The 16808-nt window shown below is 34.7% G+C and overlaps 1 protein-coding gene across 13 annotated transcripts in view; it reads left to right on the top strand.

Annotated features, from left to right (window-relative positions):
* The window catches only part of GPHN (gephyrin), a 281858-nt gene that overhangs the window by 200007 nt on the left and 65043 nt on the right, over nt 1–16808 (top strand). For 9 of the 13 annotated variants that reach the window (XM_082761973.1, XM_082761976.1, XM_082761969.1 and 6 more), the window contains one exon: nt 6159–6215. The exons of the other annotated variants lie outside the window; for them this stretch is intronic. In XM_082761973.1, coding sequence (XP_082618099.1) covers nt 6159–6215 — 57 coding nt within the window. The remainder of the gene's footprint in view (nt 1–6158; nt 6216–16808) is intronic. 13 annotated transcript variants of the gene reach the window in all.

The raw sequence follows: 16808 nt of genomic DNA, 5'->3' as shown, positions 1-16808 counted from the left end.
TATGCCTAGAGGTCCAGTGTAAATGAGTGTTAGGATATTAATTCAGTGGGAATAGTGGCATAATGCTTGTATTTGTTGCAATCTGTTTTGCCCTGGCTGCACGTTTTACCTACCAACTTTTCGCGTTGATTTCTGACCATTAATTTTCACAGAAGTCAATAAATATTCCTAAAGAAATGGGCTGCCACATGTTGGTATAAAATAACCAGTGTATCACAAAGTCTCCCGTGTAAGGATGTGGTTATGTTATCTTTGCTGCTATGTGAGTTAACAGAGCATTGATCTGGTGGTGATATTCATGTACTGAACTGCAAAGCTGTGAGATTGCATTACTTTGTACCACTGATTTGTCCACCTGCAGCATGTTTATTCCCGTATCTGCACATGGGATAGCGTAATAGCAGGTAGTGTGAACTAAATGTGTGACAGTATGATAACGATGTTTGGTTGGCATCCATTAGCATTCATCTACATTATGTTTTTGTAGGTTTACCATACCCAAGAAGTGCACCAACCCTAATAAAACATTCATCTCATACTGCAGTATAATGCATAGAAGTGAATATGTTTACTGGGTGAGAATGTATATCTGCATTAAAGTAGTATTTATTCCCTTTGTTTGAAAATACTCCCCATTTATTTAGGAAGCCTCAGCTAATTGGTGTTTGCCTCAAATTGCAAAAGTGAAAATCTTTTTCATGTGTGAGTGTAAAAGATTTACATAATGCATTTTTTAACATAAAATAATGTGACTTGCTGCAATATTAAAAATATATTAATCTCCTTGTTACCATTCAAAACTACTCACTTGATGTACAGCATTTTTCTTATGAGAGAAGACAAATGTATCAGTATCAGTATTTTCTTCTCTTGGTCAGGCAAGCAAAGGCAGTAAAAAATACTGCGCATATCAGTATTTTAGGATATATTATTTGGATGTTGGCAGTCACAGTCCCACACATCAGATTGGTTGACAAGCATTATGTAATTGCATCACTAATTAAAATTACTTCTTGCCAGCTACTGAATATGGACAGCTTATTCCTTGTTTCCGTGTGTCATATTATCTCCAGTTAGTTCCATACCGTGAACTTCAATGAACATTGCTAAGGGTCAGAAAAAGAATCCTCCATAAGATTTAATCTCCTTTGGATTCACTTCCCTTCAGTGATCTGGCCAGTACATCAAGTTTTTTGTTGCTAGCCAACTGATGTGTAATTGTTGTCAGTTGGGTTATATTTCTGAGATACATGTTTCTGTTAATATGAACTGTGTGATATTTCAAGAACATTTTTCTGAAAAAGAATAATGTAATAGTATGCATAGTATAGCTTTTATGGTTTCTCTTCATCAACTGGACCACCTTCTTCTCTAGTTGAATGCACTGTATTAACTCAAGGGATATCCAGGATTCTGATAAATGATAGCCATTGGTGATGGCTCTGAAGTATCCCTGTTCCTAATATGTTATGTTCTTCCAGAGCCTATTTTATGTGAGGGCTATTTCAATATATTGTGATTCATAATTAATTTATCTTCTGTAATTTTTATGTTTTTGTCTTCTCAATACATTCATCTTTCAGATCATTTTAATGTTGTTTTTATATATCCATCTACTTCTTCACTGAATCATGCCACTTCTCTTGAAGCAACCTTGGACTGGAGAATGGTTCTCCATGTTGTTATTTTTCCATGTCCTACCTTTCTCACTTGAACAGCCCTTTGGGGGGGAGGGGGGGAGAAGAGAGAGATTTGGAGTATATTTTGAAAACATGATAAAGGAAGTGGTCCAGCAGTGACAGCAGGAGCATTGTATGCACAGTATGTATTGCTTTAGATTCCCAAAACTGATCATCCCCATCTTACCCTGATGCCCAGTGTTCTAAGATCAAACAGTAACTGGAAGGAATTAATGGCAGGTAAAACTGGAAAAACAAAAGGAAGTCTTCTTTTCTCATAGCATATACAAGCGTGTTAAAATCACTGCTTCACAGCCAAAAATCTGTTTTAAAAAGGAACATCTTAATAAATATGTATGAACAATATGTGTAGTCACATTGACAAATATGATGCAATTACACTTTATGAGTTAGGATTCAGGAGAGGATATTCACACCATTTAACTTCACAGTCCTTAAGGCAACTAGGTAAGGAGCTCAAGGGAACCTTAAGTTAGGTGCAATGACAAGGAGTTATTGCTGCAACCTAATGGGGATTTTTTTCTTGTCTAAGGAACAAGAAAACAGTTGTTGGCGCAGCTGTTGGAATATGTGGTTTAACACATATGACAAATGCAGAAATGTTTATTTGTAAACCCAGTGAAATAATCAAGTATGATAATATTCTACAAGTAATGCTAATAGTTTTCTTTACCTACCATTCGTTGCTGATCTCTGAAGTAGTGGTCAAGCAGGAGAATAGCTTTTATGTTTCTCTTATGTGTCCAGCAAACAACCTGAACTAGGTTTGGATGCCATGTGATATAATCACTTGATTTTAATTAACGTGGTTCCAACACTGCATACCTGAACCAATTAATACAGAACTTAACATCTTTTTAACCAGTGCCATAAAGAGTTTCCATTGCTAACATTGCATTTATTCAGTTTTGGTGTTAAATAAATGGATCATATCAAAAAGGCTTTGACAGGATGAACTGCATGTATTAGCCAGGATTTTGGAGAAAAGTTTGACAAGTTCAGGTTTGGGTGACTGTGGATATGAAAATACACTCGTGAAATCTCTAGGTCCTGCAGAATTCTGCTTTCTTTGTCAGACATGGTAAGCAGGAATAGCAAGAACAGGATGCATTATCAGGAAGTGGAAGGAGTTTGAGATGGACAGTGCTAAGAATTCTGTTGTTGTGGAATTCCTTCTTTAAATATACCCAACTAAAGCCAGAATCTCAGATTAGCCCATAGTTTGTTTATTTGTCCTTTATGACTATATCAACTGGTCTATATAAGTTCAATGTTGGGCTTTGTAAATTATACAAGAGTAAAAGCAGGGGTAAAGATAAACAAGTCAATTTCTTGTCAGCACTATTAGAAGATAGAGGAATAAAAATGAAATGTATATGAGACCTCTGCTTGGAAAACACGAAGCTCTTGGTGTTTGGTACTCACAATTTTCATTCATCTTCTAACAAGTCCATTGAGCATATTTGAGCACTCTTCTTTGCTCACTGTTTGGTTCTGGTTTCCCAGTTTCCTAAATTATCTTCCATAGGCTTCCTGTCTCTCATCATTCTCCTGTTATAATTCCACCTTGTTCTTCAGAGATAAGGATAGGGACACCTGTAGCTAATTCTTACCTCTTAACTCCTACTGTTATTCCTTTGTGAATAGGAAAGAGATGTATATATAATGCATGTCTTAACTGTCAGTGTATTATACCCTGCCAATCTCCCAGGACTGTTTCCTGCCAAACACCTTTCTTCCTGCATTAAATGGAATATCTTCCTTTTCCTCTTTCATATTGTTCCAAAACCCTCGGTTCTGTCAGGTAAAATTTTTACAGTAGCTACTTAGTGTCACTCCTGCCTCACCTCTTTATCTACTAATTTATCTTATGTTATGGTATAACAATAATAAATGGCAATCACAAAACCAGAGGTTACTGATGGGGATAGAAGTATATGTAGTTTTGATCTAGAACACTTAGGTGCACAATCTTTCATTCTGATCTTTAGTAGCTACAAGGATTCATCTATGATGGCTTCTTGTGTGTAGCTGAGTGTCTGAAAAATGAGGAGTATATAATCCATGGCCATTTTCTGAAATACTGGTTCATCGCTTAGCTTCTAGAACTTCAGACAGGAGTTGACCAGAGATGAGGATACACCTGCATTTCTTTCCATGGTATTTGCCATGACAAAATGTTTCTTTTTTTTTTTTTCCTGCTCTACCGTGCCTTCTTGGTAATACCCTGTTTAACTCCCAGAACATACGCAGTATAGTTTGTGCAATATTCATATCTTTCTATGTAACCCATGAGAAACATCCAAGTTCCATGCTGAACTATTTCAAGGTTCCCATAGAAAACATGTTACCATGCAAATTGACTGTGCTATGAATGTAAAACAAGAGTTGACCTTATTTCCTTTAAATTTATATTTTCAAGTATTTATAATTTAATTGCTTACAATGTATAGATTGTGTACGTATTTCTCTATATATTTTGAAGACAGAAAGAGTAAATAATGTGAGTTATATGCACCTGTCATATCTCCCATCTCATTTCTGACTAAGTCCTAAATCTTCAGTACAACTTGAGCAGCCACACTACCCACACTGGTAAGTAATAGAAAAAAAAAATTGTTTCCCTGAAGGACATGCAAATTGCTACCACTTGAAACTTTTCCCCAAATTTCCATGATATGTAGCATTTTTCCTTATGTCCTGGTTCCATGTTGTTATGTAAGATTAACAATATTTATTTTTTCTTACTGTATACTTCTCAGTTTTCAAAGCAAAATTGAAAACATTATATTTGGAAAAGGCTTCAAATTAGTAGCATGATTTGTTGTTTTACTTGATTATGCCTTATTGTCTGGGATTGATAATATTTCAAACAGGATATCAGGCCACGTATCTTTGCTCTAGCTCCTGTCTTTTCAAATAAGGTTCTCTTTTTCCTCTTGAGGGTGGGTGATTTTTGGAGAGGGGTTGTTTTTTTATGGAAAAAAATGGAGCAAATAGGTTACAAGTGCATATCTTTCAGCTGAATCTGTGTTCTAAAGGAGACATCTTTTTTAAGAATGACAGTTTGTTCTCAATCACTGCACTGGAGTTGCTTAGAGTTTGTTTTGGAGTCTCATCAGAATTGTAGTGCGGGTGTTTCACTTGAGAGTTCAAAACATACTATCTTAATGCAGTAAAACTAGGAAAGGAAAGCAACAACTTTCATAAATGTTTCCAGTGTAATTTATTAGTGTACATCCTATCAGAACTGAATATTTAAATCAGTAATATATTGCTTAGTTGCATTATTTTCTTGAGAATCTAGTGCAACTAAAAAAAGCAAGTTCACTGTGTTTTGCATATGGAATTTTCTAGCTGTCCATTGGTGAGATAAAAACAAATAGTAGTGCTTTTGCTAGTGTGTCCTGGCCAGCATAAAGCATAGCTGAATTTCCATAGTTCATTCAGTCTCTGGGTTCCTTGCTGAGGTTTCTTGAAGTAAAGAGAGTTAGTGTGGTTTGAAAGGTTTACCTCAGTTGTGTGGGACTTCATTTTACATACTCTTTGAAACAACCATCAGATAATGGAAGCTTTCAATTCAGTCTTGATTAAGACTAGCAAGTGAAAGGATATCCCTGTATCCCTAAGGTCATTTTTACTGTCTTCTTCCTCTCTACTTCAAGGGACATGATGCAAGTTTAATTTATTGGTAAAAGTTTATTTACTGGATTCAGCAATTCTGAAAGGAGCTCTTGATGTAAATGAATGTTTTATTTTGTGTCCTTCTAGCAATAGTAGGCCTTTTGAGTGTCTACCTCATTTGTTTCTTCCATTCTCTACATCATCTAGGAAAAAATCTTACATATTAAAGGAAGAGTGATCAGATAAGAAATACTGGTGATAGGTTTATACATGTTGTATATTTAAAATAAAAACTTAATGTTGGTCTGGCATTAAAATTTTCTGGTTGGGCAGCATATTTTTTAACTGGGAAACTTGGTAGCAGTGGCTAAAATCTCTAGGCCTGGGTCAACAGGATATGTATTGCATTCTGCCAGGTATCAGTGGTGATACTTGTTATGCCTGATACTCCCAGTTATAGCATGTGATCATATGATTTGTAGAAGATACAGGGTGGTTTTTTCTTCAGTTAGAGTTTTAGGACTTCATTATTCTCCATATCCAAATCAGATAAGTAACATGTATTCATTCATAACTATAAGTGAATTCAGCATGCAAAATATGTGCCAGATTGGTAATATATTGAAAATCAAATGGTCAACAAAGCAAGTTTAAAATGACATGATAAAGCATCATTTATTTCAGAAATGAGAGTCTGTGTCTTTGTCCTCTAGAGGTGTCTCAGAGAGTCAAATTAATGTCTTGCATGTACTGCTAACTGATTGTGTGGAAATTTTTTTAAGTTCACTTTTTCTTTATTCTTCTGTCTTTTTTACCCATCTTCCCCCATTGTAGCAAATTAGACGGCCGGATGAAAGCAAAGGAGTTGCTAGTAGAGTTGGATCCCTCAAAGTAAATATGTTTCTAACATTTATTTTGCAAGTTTTCTTCTATAGCCTACACTTTTCCTTTTGAAGGGGGAGGTGAGGGGAGGGAGGGAAGGGGCTTTTCCATCTCTCACCATCCCATCATTTTTATTTCAGTATTCTTATTGCTGTTGGGTCACATTTTGTTTGTTTCTGTGCTACACATAGAATAACCTACAGAAGGCAGGCTGCCAGTTTGTAAGCTTTGAATGTCACCACAAATACAAGATAGTAACAACTTTCTTGATGTGCCTGTAATTTAGTGATCATGATTAAACCACTTCTCTGATCTATGTTATTTGTTGTCTCTTAACTGCCTGTTACATAGAGAAGTGACTTACTCATCTTCAGACTATTGCTTCTCATCTTAAATATAGTGCTCACACTTCTTGCATTTAATTCTGCAAAAGACCATTACAAGAAAGTTGAATATTTCATCCATATCTAGCCTTTAAATCAGAAAAAAAAAAAAAAAAGGAAAAAAAAAGAAAAAGAATAAATCAAGAGGAAATGAGAGAGATTCATGTGAGACTAATAAGAATGGAGCCACTGTTTTGCTAATAATTAGTTCCCTTTTCTGCCTTTTTCTGTTTATACAGACATATTCAAATATTTAGAGCACTTAACAGGCAGATACCTAAATTAGTACCCACCCATGAATAGTGTTACACTCTAATAGATGGTTTAAAGCACAGGACATAATCTATACCGAGATGCTGGTCACATGCAGTCCAGGCCATTCTGTTAAGATTCCATTTCAACAGTTGCCTCTTTCAACCACCCAATTTTTCACTTTTTTTCCACTTTATTTCCTTTTAGCACTTTCTGAAGCGCTAACTAATTCATTTTTTTTTCTGCACTCTCCTTGCCTTTCCTGCCTTCTTGGTTTTTGATCTTCTGTTTTGTTTTTGTATGTGTGTGTATTGCCTTTGTTCCAGGACAAGCCATCCTCTCTGTTTTCTAATGCTGCTCTACAGCTGCTCTTTGTGAAAATGTTATTTCACTGAGCATAAAGAAGGGGAGGGGAAAGATTAATTATGCACCTCTTTCCAGTAATGACACCATTTAAATTGATCTCAGTGTAGGAAAAGAAGCCAGTTAATATTTGCTATATAAGTTATACCTAGCAGCATCTGTAGCATTCCTCACTGTCTGTGAGGCTTAAGCTTTTCATCTTGTGTTTTGGTAAGAGGTTTTAGTTACAGTGTAGTTGAGAAGAGCCCAGTATATAAATGAGGCACTGCTTCAGTGGTAGACATTCAGTATCACTGAATGTACTTGGGGGAAAAGAGAAGACAGCCACAGTGTCTATTTCAATTTTTTTTGAAAATTGTGTATGTAATTACTGTGGCCTGTGCATTTCAATGGGTCATCACATGCAATTCTATATGCATAATGCATATGTGTAAGATGTAGCTTACTTAAAGGCTGAGATTCACCTACTATGTTATGAACATCCATTGATGCCTAATTCAGGATTCTTATTTCTGTGTCTGACTGCCCAGGATTTAATTTCACTACCCAAAATACTAATTTAGACAAAAAAAAATCTTACATAAATATCCATACAGAGAATGGGAAATAATATCTGAGGTTCCCAAACATGAACATTTACCCCTTTGTGATGGAAATATATTCTAGAACATTGCCTTAACAATAAACAAGCCAACAAACAATGTAGCTTATTCAGACACTGTAGAATGATCAGTCCCTTGATTTTTTTCATTTTTTTTCCTGTAGTGAAAAAAAGAGCCACACTAATTGAGTAAAAATACCTTATTTCCGGTTTCTGAGTTTACTGAGCTTGTATGTCTGTGTTGTTGAAAGCACTTTAATGTCTTGAAATGTTTTGCCAGAGGCAGTGAGAAATGTGATATGCTATGATTTATTTTAAAAAGTAAAGCGAGGGACAAAAGAAAAAAAAATAAAACAAAAACATGACAAAAGAACAGGTTGCTTTTTCAATTCATTTTCTGATGTTTACATGTAGCTCCATCGAAAGCTGGAGGAGCTCAGAGATCACCTAGAAGGCAATGTCAAAGGATGCTCTCTCCGAGTAAATGTACGATTTCACTCGGTGATCTGTTTTTTTAAAACTTCCGCTGGCTGGTAACACCAAATCTGATTGGTTTGTCCTCTCATGCCCATCTTTTTCCTTTCACTCTCTTTTTCCCTTTGTGTTTTCTTTCTTTTCTAGCTGGGATTTCATTTTTAATGTGTATGAGAAACCTGACCTAATTGACAGGATTTGTTTAAAAGAACATCCTACTACATTTTAATGAATGCTAATCAAACTGCTTGACTTTAACACCAGATAAAAAAATCCCTTTCCAAAACTGAAGTTGTATGTGTAAAATTTTCCTGAATATTAGGTTTAGCAAGAAATGAAATAGGTATCCTTAGTTTAGAGGAGAACTGTATCTTTTGCCTGTGATTGATAGCCTTAGGTGAACTGAAAACTATGGCTGATCTAAGGTAAACCAAAAGTATATGTTTATATTTGCCCCATCTTTGCCTTTAATCTTTTCGGGTCCCTACATTATCTCACAAAATAGGTTAGCATTTGGTTCAATGCAAGCTTTGCAAATTTTGTTGGTTGTTTTGTTAGCAGACTCCTCTAATAAAAAAAAAAAAAATTAAAAAAAAGTGCAGCATATGTCTTATTCATTGCATTTGTTCTTCAATGAAAAAAAAATGAACATGAAAAAAGGATCAGGATCTAGCTTATCAGTCATGATACTCCTGTAAAGTTAACCATTTTTCACAGAAATATTTTAAAAAGCTAGTCAAATGTAACATAACAATACAGGCACCAGTACCTTATGTTTAGTATTTCACCTCATAAGTTCAGATCGGCCTTTCAGCAATTAATTTGGTAAAAGTAATACTTTAAGTGACCTAATTTGATGTATAATGAAAATTAGAAAAAAGGGACGGTTAGGAGTATAGTAGATGTAAAAGTTATAGCCTTTTATCCCTTTGAACATCTATCCTGTGAAGATTCTCAGAATAAGTTCTTTAGATTCATGTTCTGTTTGTGTCTTCCATACACTATGACTGTTGTCATTATTCTCAATACTGCCATTCTGATGCATAATTCACCATGGTTATGTAGTGAAAGATAATTTTGATAATGATCTGGTAATTTTTACCCCTTTTGGATGCCTTTGCATATCCAGCTATGTATCTGACATATAGCTGATATCCACTCACTGTCATAGAAGTCCCTGAGCTAATTTGTGATCTTTCACAGTTCAAATACAAGGAAACTGAGCTGCTAATACATTGCAGCATTCTATAAAATAAATTCAGTGAAAACACTGTATCTTTTCAGTGGCAATTCTTCCAGAATTACATTTTTGGGAGAATAAACTGTGATATTTTAGGTTTGGTGACATGCTAAATTTCTTAGTGATAATCAAAACAGAGCAAATCCTTTATTTTAGACTCCTCACTCTTAAATTCATGTTGTAGTAGTAGTGAATAAACATAAAGTCAGAAAAAAATGCCATGAGACATCATACTACAAAAACAGTGGTTTAGTCTCACATCATTCCATAGAATGTCACATGGGGAAAAGTTTCAAATGAAAAGCTGTGACACTGTTAACTGTAGATATTATGAGAACTAATCGACATGAAACTGTTCTGTTCCTTTGTGCCATTTTATCTATTGTGTTTCCATACCCTACACAGTGTCATTAAGGAAGTCAGATCATGAGCTAAGAACCATTTCATATATTCTGCATATGCCCTTTAAGTTTCTTAAAACTTAAGAAACAGGACACATTGCAAGTATAATAACATAATTAAAATCTGTTGCTTTTCACTGCCACTGTGATTCAAGTTGTAATAGTGGATGTTTTAGACAAGGCAACATTTTAAAAGACAATATACAAATGCCTGATTAAATAATAGAATAAATCCTTCTTAAACAGTTGACAGTTGGAAAGAAAATAATGAGGGATCTGTTAATAATTCATCTTTAAAATGCTTTTCATTGTCTTCCATACTGTTTTTGGAAAGGGGTTTAGATGTAAGTTATTAACTCTCCTACAACGTAGCAAATGTATTGAATGGTATGGGAGGGGGAACGTATAGTATCTGATGGCCAGCACCATAAGTGAACATATAATGCTATTGCACATTTGTCTATGCTGTTAAGGTGGAACCTTTGTTTCAGAATGAATTGCAAAGACGTGTTTCCCACATTAAAGTCAAAGGCCATTAGAAATACGTAGGAAATGGAATTCTGCAGAATACCCCAGATTCCATTAAAAGATTATAAAACCTGCCAGATACTTAAAATAATATTGCACTGAAAACATGCATAAAAAATTGAGTTAATTAAGCAGTCTTGGGGGGGATTGAGTGATTATGATTCTAAAAAATTACTGTTAATATCAGCAGTAACACATAGCCGTTTACAAAAAATGTTATCCTCACCAGATGTCTTACCTTCCGTCTCTTCTTGAGATCTTCACTCATCTTCCTTGAAGCTTTTCCAGTTCTTTCCATGGCTTTAGCCTTTGAATCTCCCAGAGGCCTACTTTTGAAGTTGAACTTAAAAATTGTTTAGAAAAATTGGTCTTCTATCACATGGAATTGTTGGCATCCCTGTACATGTTCAAATTAATGCAGCAATAACAAACAAAGTGCATTAGCTACTGAGGTGATCAACAATGAAAGAGCTGACTGGTTTATATTTTAGAACTCATAACACCTGCCTAAAATTGGTACCTTACTGAAAGTATGGAGAAGTTCAGCATAGAGTCAATAGAACAGTACTGCTTCGGACTGTGTTCTGAAGGTTTTTTGTTGTTGTTGTTTTTTGTGTGGAGGCTAAGATTCATTTTAAATGCAAGTTTTAATTCTGCATAAATATATTATGGAAATCCTTTCAAATATATATATATATATAAATCTAAATACAGAAGTTCTGCACAAAGTTTAAAGTAATATATGAAGCAATTGTTGTGTGGGTCTTGACCAGAATAGTTCCAAATCAAAGGTTCTGGGTTTAGCCAAGAAAAAAGCTCTCAGAATACATAGCAGAGACCACATTCTGTCCATAGATTATGTTTAATGAAATATGAAACATTTTTTTTCACATAGAGTTGTGTCTCACAAAAACTACAGTCTCCTGCATGCAGTGTTCTATATTATTTTAAGTATCTGCCTTCTTTGATCATGATGGATTACATTTATGGGGCTTTTGTTCCTGGTCATAATACTCTGTTATTAAAGATCTGAGTCAAGGTAGTGTGGCCCTCAGACAAATGACAGATGGCTCTTGCAGCCTTTGAACAGCTGCTCAGTTGGTGTAAAATAATCCTTGCAGTGGGGAATTTCTGTGACTAGCAGAAATTTGGTCCCTCTTACTGTGAATGTTCATGGGGAATAAAAAGCCAAGCAGCTCAAATGTTAGCACATTATCTTCATCAAACATAACATGGAGGAATTGTCAGATAGTATACAAAAAAAAAAGGAGATGCCCCCTCTCTCAAACTGGACGAAAGAGTCAAAAGATCAATCAGTAGATGTCATATATGACAACAGGTTGGAAGCAGAGTAGGTGATAGATTGCAGGATCATCAAAGGAGCTTACAGAAGTATTGACATTTAATTTTAACATCAGATTACAAAATACTGAAATCAGGCAGATGCTCAAAAAAGGAGACAAGTTAATGAGACAGCAATGGCATAGAAACAATCAGGAAATTATAAGTATGCAGCAGATTAAACAGTCTCATTGTGTGATCCCATTGAAAATAAACAGCAGTGACTGTGTGAAGAATTGTGGTATGTGAGAGTATGAACTGAAAATCCTTTCCTGAAGACAATGAGATCATTTTGAGACTAGAACCGTTGAGCATACCTTCCATTTCATCATTATGAAAAAATGACATAGGTAAATTCAGTGTCTACACATGAGTGAGTAAGAAAAACAGAAATTTGAGTGAGTGAGACTGAGGGAAAACTATAGGGAGGGTGGTGTTTGAGCACAGGGAGAAATAAAATATCCAGGTATCTTAGTGAGGGGAATATTATAATGTGCTTCTATATCAATGAAACTATTAATAAGAAAATAAGAATCATTTGAAGTGATTAAATTTAATACAAATATTATTATTAATTTGGAATAAGACCGAAGTTAAATGGTAAGTTTAGGCTAGATACTAGTGAAAATACAGATAATCGGATCACAGAGTAATAGCAGTCCACTTATAGTAGATGTCCAAGAGAAGATGAAAGAGGTGCAAAAGTATCTAGCATACCTCTTGTAAGTTAGTGTGAAGAGTAGGCAAGATAAGCCAAATTCTTCCAAATTTTGTGCAGTAGAAGTCTAAACCTCCTTATCATTGCTGTTTTGATTTATTTAGTTGCTAATGCTTTAAAAACTGCTGCTGTGATGTTTCTTGCTCTTAGCACATTCTTTGTATCCTTACCCTCAAAATCGAGGCTAATGGATCTTCTTTTTCCATGCCATTGCAAAACAAAACATGGGAACAACGGCTGGACATTATTGATGAGAATCTTGCTTGGAGACTCATCCAAAAGTCTTAGGTGAATAGCAGAACCCCTGTTCTAAGCAAAAACACACCTTATCTTTCTTGCAAAGCATTCAGAGCAGTCTTTTTAAAAACGTTTCTTGCTTTAAAAGCTTTCTTGCTTTGTATTTGGTTGAAAGGGGTTCTCTTTCTCTCTCTCTCTTTTTTTTTTTTTTTTTTTTTTTTTACAAAATAGACTGTTTAAGAATAATACTTGATTTCTTAAAACTGCATTTTCTGCTCTATTTTTCTGAAGTAATTTTCTCTTTGTGATCTAGTTCTGCAAACCATCTCACTATACCATGTTCTCATAAGAAAATGTCATCAGGTGAAGAAAGTACTGTGTGTATAAACATTTAACATGTGAAGTCATTCGGATTACATTAGTGATGTTACCTAGTTAGAGTAAATGACATATGTACAGAATACCAGAAAGGAACAAAAATATTTTCAGTGAGAGCATTAAACATTTTCATTGAAGGAAAAACAGCTCTATAGAAGTATGTAATGGAGACAAGTGTAAACTTTTCCTGACAGGGGTATTTTACTTTTCAATGAAGAACTATGAAATACACATTTGAGATTGAGGAATGTTCATGAGCGACTTTTTATGAGTAGCATCTTCTCTGACCATAATAGTCCTTCATAATACCTAAGTAAGTGGTTGCTAATAATATGTGGAAATTCTTGCTGGGTTCTTTACCATAAATGTATCTGAAGTGCTATACAGATACTAATTTTGCTGAAATCTAAGGAATTTTTGCGGGGAATTCTGATACTCAATTTTCCACCCCCAGGGAAAAAAAAAAAAGGGAGAGATTTTTAATGTACTTATAGGAACCGTGTCTTTTTAAATTTCATTTATTAGCTTGTTTTTAGTGTTTACTGCTAGTTATGATCAGATCATAAATATAACAAATGTAAAGGAAAAAAAAAAGGCTACTCTTTGTAATTAAAACAGGAAATATTTTCAACCAAAAAAATACATATATTCATATTTATGCTAGAAAAACAAATGCTATGAATAATCGGAGACTCCTTTTTTAATATTTGAGTTATGTCTGATCTAGGAGTGGCTTACTGGTATGGAAAAATGTGTATTTCATATAAATAAGCAAAGTGTTTCCTAAGCAATTGGTAAAACTGTAGCGTTACCAATTAACTTGTGTCTGTGCTGAAAAGTTTTGACAGTGGACAGTGTCCCTCAGGAATCACATCTGTGTACATTGCTTAGAGACATAATCTGCAGATTTCTGCTGACCTATATCTGACCATTAGTCATTTAACTTTGCAATTTATTCTGGTTTTTGGGGAACTGAGTTTGAAGAAAAACCTAAATTACCAAAGTGCTGGTTCTGAGCGTCTAAAAACATAAAGATACACAGGGAAGAAAAAGGACTCTAATGTGTTTTCACATTGTACCTTTGCAAAGTTAGAATAAAACTTACGTCAAATCGAAGAAATTGGTAAAGCTTCATTCTAGAATACCTTACTGTCCTAAGTATAGATTTCTAGTCATGTCATCAATTACATAGAGGGAGGATTGATACTTTTCTTCAGATTCATCATTAGTTCTAATTACTTTATAAATGCAATACCTTTTTTTTTCTTTTAAGAAGCTTCCACCTTAAAAGGCATAAATTTGTAGTTTCTGAAATAGCTGGTTGTGGAAACTTAATGAACCCCCTGCTACTATCTCAGTGCTGGAACCACCTATACAGAAAACCTTCTGAGACCCTTACAGTGCCACCATTTCTTTTTTAACAATGTTTTCTTTTCCCCACTGCACAACCAGGCTCGGCTCCCTTCGTGCTCATCCACCTATAGTGTTTCTGAGGTATACTTTGCACGTGTTCTCTCACACAGTCGACCTGCTCTCCCATCACACTTCTTTGGTTTTATTTATTTTTTTTCTTTTTTTGCATTGCACTGTGCACAAATGGGGAAAAATCAGCTTGGGGGGCAAACTTTGCATGATCAATCTGCAACCATGTTCAGCGTGGTTTTAAAATCACTGTACCAGTCTGGGACCACCGTAATGTATAGTCCAACTAGACAACAACTCCGTAGCATACAAACATAAATTATTTAATGAAAGAATCTTTAGTTACGTGCTACATTAAAAAGGAGAATAATAAAAGACTTACAGATGTCCAGATAGCAAGATGCAGTGAAACTGGAAGGACTCTGTAAAAATGACCATCACATTATAGTTAATTTCTTGTCTAGATATAGATTGCTTAGGGATATATGAATTTCATTATTATTTCCCAAAATCCTGGCTTGGTCCACTGTGTACCCAAAATACATATATTATTGTAAATAATTCCATATCAACTTCACTATAGTCTTCTATAGTAAACTATACTACCAGCTTAGCAAGATTTGAAAAGAAAAATATATTTTATTGAAATTAAAATTAAAATATGTATTATTTATGACTTGCTTTTCACACCTTGTTTTCAGGGGAAAGATATTAAGATAAAGTAGAATTCACAAAGTCATAGGAAAAATCAGAATTTACGAAATATTGTCAAATTAGTGCCATGACCCACTCACTATGTGAAGTTTAGCTTTTAGCTTATAATTGATTAATGAATGAGTATCAAAAAGGTGGACTTGAGATTTTCCATAATAATGAATCAATTTTGAACACAGAGTTCATTTATTCTGTATTTTAAAAGAATCCCTCAAGGTTAACAAGATATCCTAAAAAGAAGATAGTTCACCCTATCTCATACTATTGGACAAGTTCTAAACTTGATGTTAATGTGCTATTAATGAGTGTCATACAAAACACAAACATAAGGAGCTCACCTACTCAGTTACTCTGTCTCTAAGCAGGATTAACTTTGTATAAGCAATACCTTGCTGATAGGCATCTCACTTGTTCTCTAAAACTTCACTCTCAAGCAACCATTTCTAGTACTTCTTTATCCCTATTAATAAAAAGCTTTATACTTTCAGTGTATGAACAGGCAAAAGATCTTATAAAAAGTTATTGAGAAGAAAAATGCTTATCAGATTTTCTGTCACAGACAGATAATGGCAGTCAAGCTCTACCTGCAGACAGGTTGTTTTAAAGATTATCAAGTATATGTTCTTAAAGGCACCTGATATGTATATTGCAGTTTGGGCTTCATTACTGTATTGTATGAAAGCCTTGCTGTTTTCATCATGATTATCATCGGAACACCAATATGGAATAAATAGGTAATACTATACTCACACACATACCAAGACAGTGTTTTTTTTCTAAGCTAGTGCAAAGAGCAAAAAATAAAATCTAGTGCTTACAGATGCAAGACAAATGCCCTCTTTATTTGACCAGTCATTCTTCTGAATGATCTGTATGAAATTTAAAAAGCAGCTCTGGATCAAATGGCATTTCAGCTTGATGTCACATTGTTTCCCAAGACTCCCACTACGATAGTTCTCTCCTGCAAAAATGGTCAACATTCTCTTCGAAATTATGAAGAAAATGTACCACTTTCAGAGAAATTGCACTCTTGCTTTGCCTGCAACTTCAGCCATATGTCCTTTTCACATTCTGGAGGCATCACTGAAAGAACAACAAACAAATGTTTTTCTTAGTGGCTTGTCAATCAGTATATACAGGTCTCCTTCTTGATCAGATTCCAAAAACTAACCTTCTCCAAAGCTATCAGGCTATAGTACAAGGATATTACCCGGATATTATCCCATATGGGATATGTAGTGTAGTTTATAACTTTATAAAAAGATTCTTCCTTCAGAAATACAGCTTAATGTCAAGATGTGTGTCCAACAAAGCTTACTTAACTGTTGTCACCTGCTATTATTTTATAAAAAGTAATAGGCTGCAGTAAGTTAACAACCGCCTGACTTCTAATTGATATGTTAGAAATTCTCTTAAATTAAGATACTGTTAAATAGAGTCCTAAAAGCTGTTAGGTTTGATCAAGGATAAGAAAAGGATTGGTTTTGTATTGCATGTCTTGTCAGTGGAAAAAAAAGGACCACACTCTTGATAGGATTCCAGAGTTCCCT

Source organism: Aythya marila, assembly GCF_965140915.1.
Source record: "Aythya marila genome assembly, chromosome: 5".
Classification (NCBI taxonomy): Eukaryota; Metazoa; Chordata; class Aves; order Anseriformes; family Anatidae; genus Aythya; species Aythya marila.
This window is presented reverse-complemented; position numbering and strand designations above follow the sequence as displayed.